The sequence below is a fragment of the Sylvia atricapilla genome, chromosome 19 (genome assembly GCF_009819655.1).
Source record: "Sylvia atricapilla isolate bSylAtr1 chromosome 19, bSylAtr1.pri, whole genome shotgun sequence".
Classification (NCBI taxonomy): Eukaryota; Metazoa; Chordata; class Aves; order Passeriformes; family Sylviidae; genus Sylvia; species Sylvia atricapilla.
Window position 1 is genome coordinate 1,783,976 of NC_089158.1, and position 14,001 is coordinate 1,797,976.

Here is a 14,001-nt window from a genome sequence, read left to right on the forward strand (position 1 = left end):
AACAGCCTCACTCCATGAGCACACCAAAGCAAACTCCAATTTTACTTCATGCAGAGTGATTAAAAACCCATTTTTTTGGGCTGCTTGCTCTGGCTCTGTGCAGCCAAGCAATACTTTTAACACGTTGAGTGGCCTCCAAGCAGGGACCTTGAGATCGACCCAGGCATTGATCTGTGCCATGGGAGCCCGCATCGCTTCTCCTCCCCGGCAGAGCCAGCATTTAACGCTGACGGCGCCTCATTAAGTTGGTAGCAGTTGTGTGAGGACCTTCATTTGGCAGCTGGGACAAACACGATGTCCCCAGCCAGCTCCTGCTGTGTGTAAGAATGTGCAGGGCCTGGCAGGATGGAGGGAGCCAGCTTTGTCACAGTGGTGCTGTGGATTTCTGGAGAAACCAGTGCGGATAACTGGCTGGATAACACTGCTGGCTGCTGCTGAGCAGTGCCTCCGTGGCATCCACCCTTCCTCTTTTTCTCTGTTCTATCCCCACAGTCACTAGAGTGGGATGGATGAGGTGTTGGGAGATGACACAGCCAGGACAGCTGACCCAAATGGGCTATTCCTCACCACACCATAATAATAATAATAAACCTGGAGGTGGAAGCTGGGAGTCACCCCCGCTCAGAGAGTGATCCCTCCATCCAGCAAATCCCCCTGCTGGGAATCACTCCATTCACTGATAAAAGTTCATCAGAGAGCTGGTTGCTCTGTGGTTCCTCGTTCTGGCTGGAGAGGAGGAGGAGAGCTTGCTTAGGGAAGGGGAAGAGCTGCTCTGAGTGCAAAATCTGAGATTTCTGCAAGAGCTGTTCCAGCTTGCTTACTGCCACTGGAGAAGCCCAGCTGGGAAGCAGGAAGGGATGCTGATGGGCTCAGGATGTGTGTGCCTGGCTGGGGGAGATCCAGAGGGTTTCACTGCCCAGCTGGGAGGTTACTTCAGGTCTGCAGTGAGGGAAATGTTTGTTTTTCTTGCATTTCCTGTGATCTCTAGATAGAGTTTCCTTGGCTGAGGTTCCCTGGCCACCTTGAGTGCTCAGCAAGCTCAGCCTGTGGCTGCTGCAGATGGGAAAGTTGTTCATGTTCCCTCTCAGTAATTGATAATTATGGGAATGGTCCATGGAGGGGCTGTGTTAAGGCAGGTCCTGTCACATTCCCTAAGCCTTTCTTCTCCCTGCCTTCCCCAGGACTTGTTTCTCTTCCCTCAGACCACACTCCATGAACTGCATTTATCTGTAAGAGGTGGCAGCTTTCTTGTGAACTTAGCAGTTTTGACAGGAGATATTCATAAATATCCTTCATAAAATTAAGGATAGAGGCTGGAGCTGTGCTAAAATAGCAGTCCATATTTCTCTTGAGTGAGGCCTGTGGCTGTCTCCTGTCCTTTCAAGGCTCTATTTGTCTTCTGTCAGGTCTGATACTGCCATTTACACAATTAAGATTGAACTAGTCCACAGGAACCTTTAGTTTTTCTTTCCTAGATGCAATCAGGTGCATTAAGAAAGCTGTAAAGCTACTTTTTCAGCTGTTAAAGGACATAATGGGTTTCCCTTATATGTGCTTGGTCAGAAGTAGAACACAGAATTTCCCTGGTTTTGAGATCTGTCCCTATGTACAACTACTCTATTACCTTTTAAACACTCTTTTAACACTCTCCATTACTTGGTTTATGTCATTATTACAAACCCTCAGATTTCAACATTTTGTTCGGAGGAGGTAAAAACAATCTAGCTGGTTGCCATGAAATTTAGTTTATACTAAAACATGTGCTGTGAGTAAGTCTGCTAAATGACCTTATGCACTGCTCATTGTAATCCAGAATTGCCAGGCAAGTGGAGTAATTAGTTGTGCAAAATGAAATAACTTTAAATCCTCACATTGAGTAATGACCCAGAAAAATCACTTAAGCTATACAATAGGAACAACTGAAAGCATCTGGCTTTATTTTTACTTTTGTAGCTCTACCCCCTTTGATGAGGAACAGGCTCTCCTGCTCATCCCTTCATTCCCTGGCTCCTGGTTTTGCCCAGAACAATATCCATGGCTCAGTTGTTCTACCCTAAGAAATCAAAACTTGTGATAAAGACACAGGGTAGGTCTAACAGCACCACACGGCAGCTGCTCTGCAAGGGTTGAATAATGTTTGATAAACCAGAAAGCCAAACCTGTTTAAAGAGCTGAGCTGAGCCCAAGTGATGAAATCCTTCACCCACATCAGCCAGGTGACTGGACAAGGGGAGAACCTGCAGGTGCTGTGGGTGTATGTACTGAGGGAATGTCCCTGCTGACCATCCAGGAGCCCCTCTGCTACCACCCATGCTGGGGTCAAGGCACCTTCCCAGCTACACACCCACACTCAGTCACACCAGGTTTCCTCACCAGCTCAGCTCCCACGGCAGACTTTTGGTCTAAAAATAATTTAATCATGGTGCAACATCAGAAGAACAGCCCGAGCTGATGCCTCCAAGGAGGGGGACTAGAGAGGAAACCCAGGTGTTTTATACTCTCACAGTGTAAATGCACCAAAATCTGAGGTCTTCTAGGTGAGCCCATGGCTCCTGATGTGTCCAGTCACCTGGCTGCACCACAGCTCCCCATTGGCAGACCATGGATGAGCCAGGGACACAGGGGATGGAGTTTTCAGCCAGGCTCCCACGTCCTGTTGAGCTCCCGGAGCCAGTGAACTCAGATCAGACTTCTGAAACATCAGGTGCCAAGGAAGGTATTGCCCTTGAGGCAGTGTCAGTTAATACAAAACCACAGGATTTGTTTATAAGGTGGGTAGAGAAGTGTCAGGAAAAGTTCCACGAGCCTGCCAAGATCAGATTTATCCTCGGCAACCTGACACATAAAAAGGGTCTCGCAGTCACTGTGCTCCACTCTAATCCCCACTGGCTGTAAAATCCAATCTGCCACCGAGGGGAGAAGATTAAGTGTTTTAATAAGAAAATGAGCCGTTTGCAATGCACTTTTAATTGGATCAATTTTTCCTTTATTACACAATCTTTAAAAACCAAACACATACGTATGACCAGACAAGCTCTTCCTCCAGATACAGAGCAGGAGCCAAACTATTTCAACATAATCCTTAATTACTCCATTTCACCTCGTTTGGCAGATGATCATGACACTGTGTGGGAGCACCGCAGCAGGAGGAGCTCTGTAAAATCATCTCACAGTCGAGTTCCATCAGGGGATGTGCAGACCCTGGGTGAGGGACAGCAGGTTTTTCTTTTTCCCTTTTCTCCCTGAAAGCCCAGACTGGAAGAGTTGCAGGCAAGACAGAGCCCCAGGCGCTGACTGCAGTGTCCTGGCCCACCAGTGCTTCACAGGGTGGTGTTATTTTTCTTAATTCTCTGAGTGAGAAACAGATGACAGACACTTTGTTTGAACTCTGTAACCAGGAACAGGCTGGAGTAACTAACTGCTCAGTTTACTGAAACAGCTTTTAATTTTTTCCTTTTTTATTTTTTTCAAGCACTCCAGGAAATGTTATTGCTAGTAGTTGTGCTGTCTATTGCAAAAAAAAAAAAAAAATCCATGGGAACAGAAAATTACAGAGGTACATATTATCATAGATAATATTGCTTTAATTATTCAGGTCCATGGTAGCCTCCTGTGCGAAGCAGTTCTTGGAAGCAGGAGAAATGTTTAAAAGAAACCAGGAGAGGAACTGCCATTGTCATAAAATTGGAAAAATGCCTTCAGTTACAATGTCATGAACTGCAGCACAGCCCAGTAATCACCATCACCTCCCCAAAACACACATTAAGATGAGGAAGGCTCCTCAAATTGCTGTCATATGCCTTGGGCACTGCCCCATCCCACCCAGAGCAGCAGAGAATGTGAATAGTGATGTAAAAGCTGCAGCCTTGACAAACACACAGAGCAGCTCAGGGGAGCTGAGTCCCTTCAGCACCACCAACCACCTCATGTCTTAGCTCCCTTCTCCACAAGCTTTTTCCAGCATATTATAGCAGGAGAAATTGGAATTTGCCCTGATGGAAGCTCCATCACACAGCTGTGCTTGCGTGCTCACTCCTTCAGCATTGGCTGAGCACAACAAAGAGAGGGAAAAAAACCCCAAATCCCACCAAAATCTGCTTCCAGCGCTTTTTCTGCAATCCCTTTAACTGCCAAGCATCCAGCTAGAGCAGCAGCCACTCACCAACCCCTTTCTCTTTGCTGTTTCAGCAGGGAAAAGTATATGGGCTTAAAAAAAAAAATCACCTGTTGCAAGCGTTGTAGGACAAGTAGCAAACAATTTGCTGGAGCATGGCAGCCACCATAAAATCAGCTTTTATATTGTCTGTCGTGGCCCCAAATTTGCAACTACGTTGTTGATGGCAACAAATAAATGCACTGCAGTGTAACTATTATCTGTGGCAGATTAACATGCTACCACTGTGCCCTATTTAAATGCATCTTTCCTTCAATAAACTATTCTGGGCGAGCAGCACCACACTGAGGAACACATTTATCAGCCAGGAGAGCAGCACTGTGGGGGCCTTGGTTCACACAGCTGCAGTTTTGTGCTTCATTTGGCCCAAAGCCTTGATGAGCAGCAGCTCTGGTGCCTGCTGGTGTCGTGGTAAAGAGAATTATAAAAAAGAAAAAAAAATCTGAGGAATGTAGTGTTTTGCTGTGCAAGGGAAAAAAAGGCAGTGCACCAATGGATGTGCTTCCAAGTCTTAAAAAAACAGAAATTAAATAGTCTCCCCTGCCCATCCTTATCTCAGAAGTGAGTAACTTGCACAGACGAGGTGCAGATGAGTGGAAACTTGTTGCTAAATGCAGTGCTCTGGAATGCAGAGTAGCGAAGTGCAGGAGAACATACAATACATTGCATTTAATCTCATTTCCTACAGTCTCCCAGTCTTATTCCCCCAGCTCTTCCCCCCTTCCCCAGGAAGTTTTAGATACCAGATAGGCCTTCCAAAGACAGTTTTCTAGGATACATTTAATAATAAAACAACAGTAAATAGCAACCCTAGGTTTCCCCTCTTTATTTTTCTTCCTCCAGTCCCCTCCCTTTTTATCCCATTCTATCTAGCAAAACTCTGCTTAGTAATAAAACCCGTCTTCTTACAACTCAGAAATAAAGAGGGCAAATTTCTGGCTCAGCTCGGTCTCCCACGATTGCACAGTACTCACTTCACATGGAACAGACACAATTCACAAATGGCACGACAGGGCAATCTCCTGAACACCAGAAAAATGGGAGAGACAACCCTGCCTCGTCAGGGTGGAAGCAAAGCTTCATCTCTGTGCAGTTGAAGAGGCCATTTCGTTTTATGCAGTGCTGCAAGCACAAATTGCTCTCTCTAGGAGTTGCCCAGACAACTGCTACCCAGTTCCTTGCAAGTACCACAGGATTGCCTCTGCTAGTTCTCTAAGGGAAGGCGATTTAGAGCAGTCAGTAAGTGTTTATGGCACAAAGAAAGACACAATGGTTGAAGCTGGAAGTGTACAAGATGTGGCATAAGGAGGTGAAGGGGTTTATGAAGTGACCAGTCACAAGAACCAAGACTGCAAAGGATGGATCCTTTCCATGGCGCTTGTTCTTATTTGTATGGATTTTATATAAAAACGAAGAAGAAAAAGCAGACCACCATCACCACCACCACAAAAGCTACTTTGTTTCTAAACACAGAACATGATGACCTCTATGCCAAATCCCCTTCAGTTATGGCACAATCTTCCCGAAGGCTTGACACTGGCTCCCGTCGGATCGCAAGGAGGCTGCAAGAATCTCCACTGCCAAGACAGGCTTTGCTTGCAAACAAGCCTTTAGGGGGTGGAATATCTTCTCAGGTGGTAACTGTAGATCTTAATGCAATGATCCCAACAGTCCAGCACCAACAGCTGCCCTTTGGGAGTAATGGCAATGCCCACCGGGCAGGTGAGTCCCTCCCGGATTAAGATGTTGTAGCCGCCTCCTTTAGGAAAATGCAGAATTTCCTTACGACTGCTGTCAGCAACGATCAGGTCTCCCCTGGAATCAACGCACATCCCAGCAATGCACCTGAAATCCTCATTCTCGGAGAAGAAATGACTGATCTGGCGTCCCAGCTGCCCATCTGGGCCGACGGAGCCGATGGAGAAGCCTCCTTCCAAGTGGTGCTCGTACTGCCGGTTCTCCAGGTTGAGCCCCAGCCCCTGAGTGAAGTAAATGGTCCCTTCGGCGTCGCAGGTGACAAACTTGGGGCGCACGGCGCTGCACAGGCAGCTGTACTTCACTACGCCCACGCCACGGTCCACGGTGAAGCACCAGAGCTTGCCCCCTTCCACGTCGGTGACGACGAACTGTCCCGAGGGCAGCGCGGCGATGCCCCAGGGCTTGCTGAGCTGGCTGCGGTGACACGCCACGCAATGGCCGTCCATGGTGTACACCTTGACCGAGTTGTCGTAGCTGTCTGTCACACCGATCAGCCCGTGGCAGTTCATGGTGACAGAAAGGGGGGTCAGGTTGGGCAAGTCTGCCCCAAGGAAACTCAGCACGAAGCTGTCGATGCCGCTGGGGCTCCGGCGGATCTCCTTCAGGAAGCCCTTGCGGGTAAAAACCTGGATTCGGAAGTTGCCCCGGTCCGCCACGAGCACCTCGCCTTGGCTGGTGACGTGCAGGCTGACGGGGAGGTTGAACATCCCTGGCAGGCTGCCCTTGGAGCCCATCCTCTTGATGAAGGAACACTGCTGGATGCTCATGGCTGCTTCAGGCATCCTTGGCTTGGCTGGCGAGGAATGGGGGGTACAGCTGGGCTCCTCTTGCACCAAGTCAGGCTCCCGAAATGGCACGAAGGAGGATGCTGCGTGCTCCATGAGCGATTCCTCCACGTTAACGGTCCGGGGTTTCTTCACCACCTGCCCGATCTGCAGTGGTCCCACATGGCTCACCTTAAGGAGTTCCACCTCTTGCAGAGTCAGCTCCCTCGGGAGACTGTTTGTCAGTTCTGGTTCTTCCTCATCCGCTGCCTCCTCCAGGAGAGCTATATCCCCCTGCTTTATTTTGGCAAGGAAATAGTCACAGCGAGACATTATCTGCACTTCTGCTAAGTTCAGCAGGTAAGCTTGTTCCTCCATCACCTGGTTATTTATCTTCTCCACTTCAGACAACGAGGTAGTGAAGAACTTGCGTGACCTGGCCAGTTCTTCCTGGATCTTGCGCTCCTCTTTGCTGTACTCCTGCAGCACCGCTTTGTATCTGGATTGCAGGTCTCTTGAAACATCCTCCAGAGCAGCTTTCCTTTTCTGAAGATCACCCATGAGCTCCCGAAGCCTGGCAAGCCTCGTCCCAAATTCCCTCCTACGCTCCTCAGCAGCCTCTTTGATAGCAATGACTCTGTGTCCTGGGGGCATGTGCGAAGCCTCCTTGCAGGGCTCACACAGAAGCAAGTTACAGCTCTTGCAAAAGTGTCTTGGCAGCCTCCTCCCGCAGACCTTGCACATGAGAAGTCCCACCACTTCCCCCAGGCCGGCCGTGTCGATGATCTTGAGCACGGTGAGGTTGTCAGTGAGCTGGGCCAGGCTGGTGATCCGCGTGATCTTGCTGCAGAAGGGGCACCGGATCCCGTTGATGCTGTTGGCCAGGAGCTTCTCCAGGCACTGCTTGCAGATGGTGTGCCCACAGTGCAGGAGTTTGGGCCTCAGGTGCTCCTCGGTGAAGGACTCCATGCAGATGGGGCACTCCAGGACCTCTCGCAGCGCGTCCGAGTTGAGATAAGGGGCGGCAGCCATGGTGCTCCCAGGCAGCTTTATCCAGCACACACAGTGCCTGGTGCTCACATCTATTCCAAGGTGCTCCGATTCTGTCCAGGAAGAAAAAAGGGAAATGTGATTTATGTCACCACCAGCAGTTATGTATACATGCAATTTATTTCTGACTTATCGCCTAACCCTGCAGAAAAAGAAACCCAGTTAGCTTTTCCATGCTGGGAAGGATGGATTAGTCATAGCTAATCTCAGGGTGGGCAAATTTCAAAACTAACTTGCAGCTCCCAGTGCGATGAATTATTCACTTCCAAAATTTGTAAAGTAGCACTGAAAAAAGTGTAATGGCACCAATACGGAAGCCCAGTAGATATTGATGACTGAATCATCTCCTCATGGTGCCCATCTCCTGCTGCCAAGCCTCTGAGTTTACATAATTTACTGAAACCCAGGGAGATTAAACCAGGCATTCAAAACGCTGTGCATCAAAGGAAGAACCAGATGGTGTGATGCTTTAGGACATTAATAGATCACCTCTGGAGACCTGCATTCAGATGTGACATCAGATATCAACAAAATAAATGTGCTTGGTTCACTCTGCTTTGCTAGAGAGCCAAAACACATTTTCAAGGTTTCATACATTTGCCAGGAAGTGAAAGTAGCAGGAATGCTCTGTCAGTTTCCACTGCTTCTGGGGGTGACTGTGCACGCTGAAAACACACAGAGAAGGTTTGATGCCAGTGCAGCTCAGTAACCTCTGCCATGCTGCAGCACGCTTCATGCCAATTAAACGCAGCTCAGGCAGGTATTAGCAATAATGGAGTTAACAGACAACTCCAAACATACTCCTGGTGTTCACTATTAGCTCCTGAACTCAGCTTTAACTGCATTTAATTTCTCCTCGTTTCACAATCTCGCAGCGTTGACCTCGTTCTCGTCCCCGGTTCAGTTTTACACCACTCTGGCTGCTGTTCAGCTTCAATCCAGGTTTCTCCACCCTCACATCCCTCCCAGCAGGGAGCAGATCCCAGCAGCTCTCCTGCCAAAGCAGCCATCCATTCAAAAGGAACAGAACAGGGCTCACATCATTAAGTTATTATTCACTAGACTGGGTTTCAAATCCTTTGCTATTGTACTGCTTAGCCACTAAAAAATAGGGAAGAAAACCTTTCTTCTAGGGAAGAGGAGGAGAAGGAACTAGTTAGTCTTTGAAATGAAGAGAGAGTGGCAGAGGGATGTGAACCACAGCTCTCTCTGAGAAATGGCTGCATGCACACAGCATTCTCACTTCCCTGCTGGGTCTGCCTCCTTCCTCTTTGGGAAAGAGGCTGTGTATTTCAGTTTGCTGTGTGTTCCTGTGCAGAGAAAACAACTGCAAGGAAGAAAAGTTCTTTATGCTCATATAGAAAAGAAAAAAAAAAGCCCCCTAATTTTAATTTGTCAGCTGCAGTTCAGAGTCCTTTAAAGCTCAACATTTCAGGAAGGTATTCAGTTGTGGCAGAATCTCCAGGCACCACGCTGGGATCAGCTCGACAGTGGCAGGTTGAGTATCACAGCCCTGGCCCTGTGGAAGCAGAAACCTGGGCACTGCCATGGAGAACAGAAACCTTCCTCTGAGGGAGGAAAAACCTGTGATTTAAAATGATTTTTAAAAATGAAACACAGGATACCAGGTTCATTATTCTTACTTTCCTTGGTAACACGTCAAAAGACTTGCTTAGGGAAAGATGCGGGAGCAGCACAGGCACCAAGTACTGAGAGTTACATGAAAAGACACCTTTAAAACAAGTAATTTCATTAAAGAACGACAGTGGATGGGATTTTAAGTCAGGTTGGGCTTTTAGAGAGCTGATTTGTATGATATTCTTTTTATATATAACCCTCTTTATGGGAATGTCAGCATGCCCTCAGTAATAGGACGGTATTTTTTCGTTTTATCTCCCTCTCACACTTGGCTGTGCCTCCATGGAAGTTTCCTTAACAGCGGGTTGTTCTTGCGTGTCGGTCCCTCCCGGGGCAGTTCCTCTGACGCAGAGCAGGGTATTACAGAAAGCCTCAGCTGAGGATCAAGCCATAAAACCGTGAATTATGCGCGTTTGGTTTCCTTACATTGAAAAGAAATTTCCTGCCGTGGTTTCTCTTGTCACCCAGTAGCTTTTAGTGAGTGTCTGCGGTGAGAACACCGGCTTCACTTGTAATTCAGAGCTCGTGTCATTAACGAGGGGAAATAACGGGGTAATGCTGCAGAATAAGGGCCGCTGACAGGAGCTGCCACAACAACAAAACCAGCAGGACATCCCCTGGGTTTGGGGGGTGTTTCACTGAGAAACCCAAGGGGTTGGGTCGGAAGGACCTTAACGCTGCCCTAATTCCACGCCGTGCCACGGGCAGGGGACACGTCCCGCCAGGCCGGGCTGCTCCGAGCCCGGGGCCGGGCTGGGGCGGCCGCGGAGTGCCCCGTGCCGTGTGTGAGCACCGTGTCCGCACAAAGCACGGCACTGCCCCCCGGCCGGCGGCACCGAGCCTCAGTGGCAGCGGGGCGGGCGGGGCCCGGTACGAGCCCGCTCTGCCTCGGCCGCCGCGCCGCCACCGCGGGGACCAGGCCGGGCGGACCCCTCGCTGCTACCGCTCCGCGCGGCGGCGAGCGCACACCCCGCAGGGCGCGGCCCGCTCGCTCCCTTCCATCCTCTCCACGCCAGTCCGTCCTCTCCGCGCGGTTCCCTCCCGCTCCCTCGGTCCCGTCCCGTCCATCCCGCCGCCCGCCCGGGGTCCCGCCGTGCCCGCCCCGCCCTGCAGGGGGCGCCGCCGCCGCGGCCCCGCGCGCGCGCTCCTCACCTGCCGCCGCTCCGGGCCGCGCCGCTCCCGGCGTGCACCGCGCGCCGCGCGTCACGTGGGCGGCCCGCGGGGGCTGCCGGGAGATGTAGTCCGGGCCGGCGGTAGATGGGGCACAGCGCGGGGACCGCGACACCGGCACGGCCGGGCTGTGGCCGAGGGGCCGCGGGATGGACCTCGGTGTGCCGGGCCTGTGCTGCGACTCCTTGTGAAAGGAAAGGCTGAAAGTAACAAAGGGGAAGCAGGAACGTATTTGCAGTTTTCACTGCCTTTTTCCCTGATCAGCCAGTGCTGCTGCGGGATTAAACCCTTCCCCTTCTCCTTCACCTTCCCTTTCCCCTTCACCTTCCCTTTCCACATTCCATTCCCTTCTCCATTCTCTACTGTTTTCCTTTCTTTGCCTTGTTCATTTCCCTTGCCTTTGCTTGCCTTGCATTCCCTTCTCATTTTCCTTCCCTTTCCCTTTTTCCATCCACATTCTCTTCCCCTTTCCCCTTCCCCTTTTCCCTTTTTCTTTCCTCTTCCCTTCCCCCAGCAGGTTCCTGAGTGTTTGATGGGGTTTTGCATCACCTACTGAAAACGTGTGTTTCTCCTTTCGTACTGTGCCCTGGAGCAGGCTGTGGACTCCAGGACAAAAAGGACTATTTTTGGGAACAGCTGCAGCTGTGAGCAGACACTGCTCACTGCTGTGAGCCTGGCACTGGTAGCCAGAGGCAGGGATTTGGCCACTGGCCCATGGCTGGGCTCTGCCCTGTGTTTCCTGAAGCCAGTATCACCATCAGGAGTGCTGACCCCATTCCAGCCCCATTTTTGCTCAGATGTTACGAACCTATTAGAGATGGCAGAGAGCCCGGCTCTGCTGTCACCCTGTGGGGCTGCACAGCAAACTGAGGCACGGCAGGGCTTGGGGCTTCCTCTGGGAGCAAGGGCAAGCCAAGGGAACTGTGTCCTTCACACACCACTGGTGCCACAGGCAGCATCTCGTGGCCAGCCCCGGGCTCGGGCTCGAAGGAATTCACTCCTTGGGGAAGAGGCATGTCCTCAGTTTAACCATTTCCAGAGTCCCTCCATGTGGCCTCTCTGCCTGCAGCGCTTTTCCACTGCTCACCTGCTCCAGCTGCAGCTGACCTGCACTAAAGGAAGCACTTGCATAATGCAGCAAGTCTGGCCACCTTCTGCTCTTGATGGTTTTTCCACTTTGTTTAGAAAAGAACAGCTCATTTGGGAGGGATCTAGATCCCTGGAGCAGCAGGGATCAGCAGTGTGGGCAGTGGATGCATTTAGAGGCAGCAAGAGCAGATGCAATGCCTGGCCGGGGTTGCAGAAGAAAACAAGTGAGATTCCAGTCCCCTGTTTGAAGCCCCAGTGGCTCCCTGGGGGTGTTGCTGTGTCCAGGGAGGGGACACAGGGTTCACTCCCCGTTCCTGGCCTCACCAGGGAAATGGTTTTTCAGTCCCTGATACATGGAGAAGAAAAATGGTTGTAAACATTGAAACCAGGGTGGTCTGGCAGATCTTGTGAGGCCACCCACACCTGAAAATGAGCAGTGTGAGGAGAAAACAATGGTAGAAATAGGAAATCATCTTTCAGTGCATCCTGGGGAGAAAACAAAGGACTCTCTGGATTTAATTAGAGGTGACAATGATGAACTGATGATGTTACCCATCATGTGTGAGGATGGTGACCCTACATGACAAAGAAGGATGGGAAGGTTGTCCAGCCTGGGATCCTGGTCACCCTGACCCATGGACAAGGTGGCGTGTCCCAGGGGGCTGCCCCATGCTGGTAGCAAGAGATCCAGCTGGCAGGGTTGGGAAGGTCTCAGCCATCCCATGGGGAAGGGGCATGTGGCTGTGTTGGAGCAGAGAAGGAGCCAGCTGCCATGGGAGGGATCTGGGGGGTCATGGAGCCACCCTTGTGGGACTAAAGTGTTTTGGGGGCAGGAGAACAAGCCCTGAGATGCTGCCAGGGGTTGGATAAGCAGGGCAGAGCTCTGGGTGCTCTTCCTGGGATGCAGGGCAGGCACTGGGGGGACTCTTGGGGCTCAGGATCTGCAGAGCCAGTTCCTTTGCCAAAGCTATGTTGCAGGAGATACTTCCAAAATCCTCTGTTATAGAGGGTTATCAGAGATCTCTTAGAGGGTTTTTTGTTTGTTTTTTTTTTGTGTTGTTTTGTTAATACCTCGGGCTTTCAAGTGTGTAAATGCCTCATCTGAAGCTGAGGTGAGATCCTGCCTGTCCAACATGCAGGCAGCAGATTTGCACTGCCTCAGATTCTCTGTGCTGTCCCCTTTGGGATCATCCCCAGGGCAGGGGGGCTGTGACAGGCCGGGGCTCACAGGTGCCATCAGTCACAAGCACGGTGGGGCAGCTCGCTGTTCACACCTTGGTGTTAGGACTGTGTTTAATTGAGTTTTATTAATCAGCTGGGAGCAGTGGGCACGGCGTCATCCGGGAGAGGGGGTGTGAAGAGGGGCAGAGTGGACATAAAGATCCTCTTTGTCAGGAACTGAGGTGACAAGACAAGGAGTTTGTACAAATTGAAACGGGGAAATTTAGATTAGATATTGAGAAGGATTTTTTCACTGTGAGGGTGGCGAGGGCCTGGCACAGGTTGCCCAGGAAGGTTGTGGCTGCTCCATCCCTGGACCTGCTCAAAGCCAGGCTGGATGGGGCTTGGAGCAACCTGCTCTAATGGCAGACATCGCTGCCAATGGCACGGGGCTCGAACGGGATGATCTTTAAGGTCCATTCCAGCCCCTTCACATTCTATAAACAAGAGATGAAAATGGACCACGGAGCCTCCCGCTCGGGCGTTTATCAAGCACCGACACTCAGGGGTTGTTACACATTTGCTGTGCCGCTCTCCGCTCCCCGAGGCTGGGTGAGGACGGGAGGATGAGACCCCGCGGGTTGTGGGGTGGGGCCGCGGGGCGAGGGCGGCGGGATGTGCCGCATCCCGGGATGATGTGCCGCGTCCTGGGATGATGTACCGCATCCCGGGATGATGTGCCGCGTCCTGGGATGATGTGCCGCATCCCGGGATGATGTGCCGCATCCCGGGATGATGTACCCCACGCCGGGATGGTGTACCTTGTCCCGGGATGATGTACCCCATGCCGGGATGGTGTATCCTGTCCCGGGATGCCGTGTCCCGTCCCGGGATGATGTACCCTGTCCCGGGATGCCGTGTCCCGTCCCGGGATGCCGTGTCCCGTCCCGGGATGATGTACCCTGTCCCGAGATGCCGTGTCCCGTCCCGGGATGCCGTGTCCCGTCCCGGGATGGTGTACCTTGTCCCAGGATGCCGTGTCCCGTCCCGGGATGCCGTGTCCCGTCCCGGGATGCCGTGCCGTGTGCCGGGGTCCCGGCGCCGTCCCGCCGCGGTGCCACGAGAGGGCAGCAGGGCCCCGCGGAGCGAAGGGCCGCCGCGGGGCGGGTCCGGGCCACCCCCGCAGTGCCCGTGCTG

At 51.6% G+C, this 14,001-nt stretch overlaps 2 protein-coding genes across 2 annotated transcripts in view; one reads left to right on the top strand and one right to left on the bottom strand.

Annotated features, from left to right (window-relative positions):
* ASTN2 (astrotactin 2) overlaps positions 1-14,001 on the top strand; it is a 317,145-nt gene that overhangs the window by 206,892 nt on the left and 96,252 nt on the right. The window lies entirely within an intron of this gene.
* TRIM32 (tripartite motif containing 32) lies at positions 2,964-10,604 on the bottom strand. Its single transcript, XM_066332466.1, has 2 exons — positions 10,537-10,604; positions 2,964-7,799 (listed from the first exon to the last, which is right to left on the bottom strand). Exon 2 carries the CDS (start codon positions 7,726-7,728, stop codon positions 5,785-5,787), a length of 1,944 nt encoding a protein of 647 aa, XP_066188563.1. The 5' UTR covers positions 7,729-7,799; positions 10,537-10,604; the 3' UTR covers positions 2,964-5,784.

Bases quoted from the DNA above. Each gene is read 5' to 3' on its own strand.
- TRIM32 (XM_066332466.1), bottom strand. From the start codon at position 7,728: ATGGCTGCCGCCCCTTATCTCAACTCGGACGCGCTGCGAGAGGTCCTG.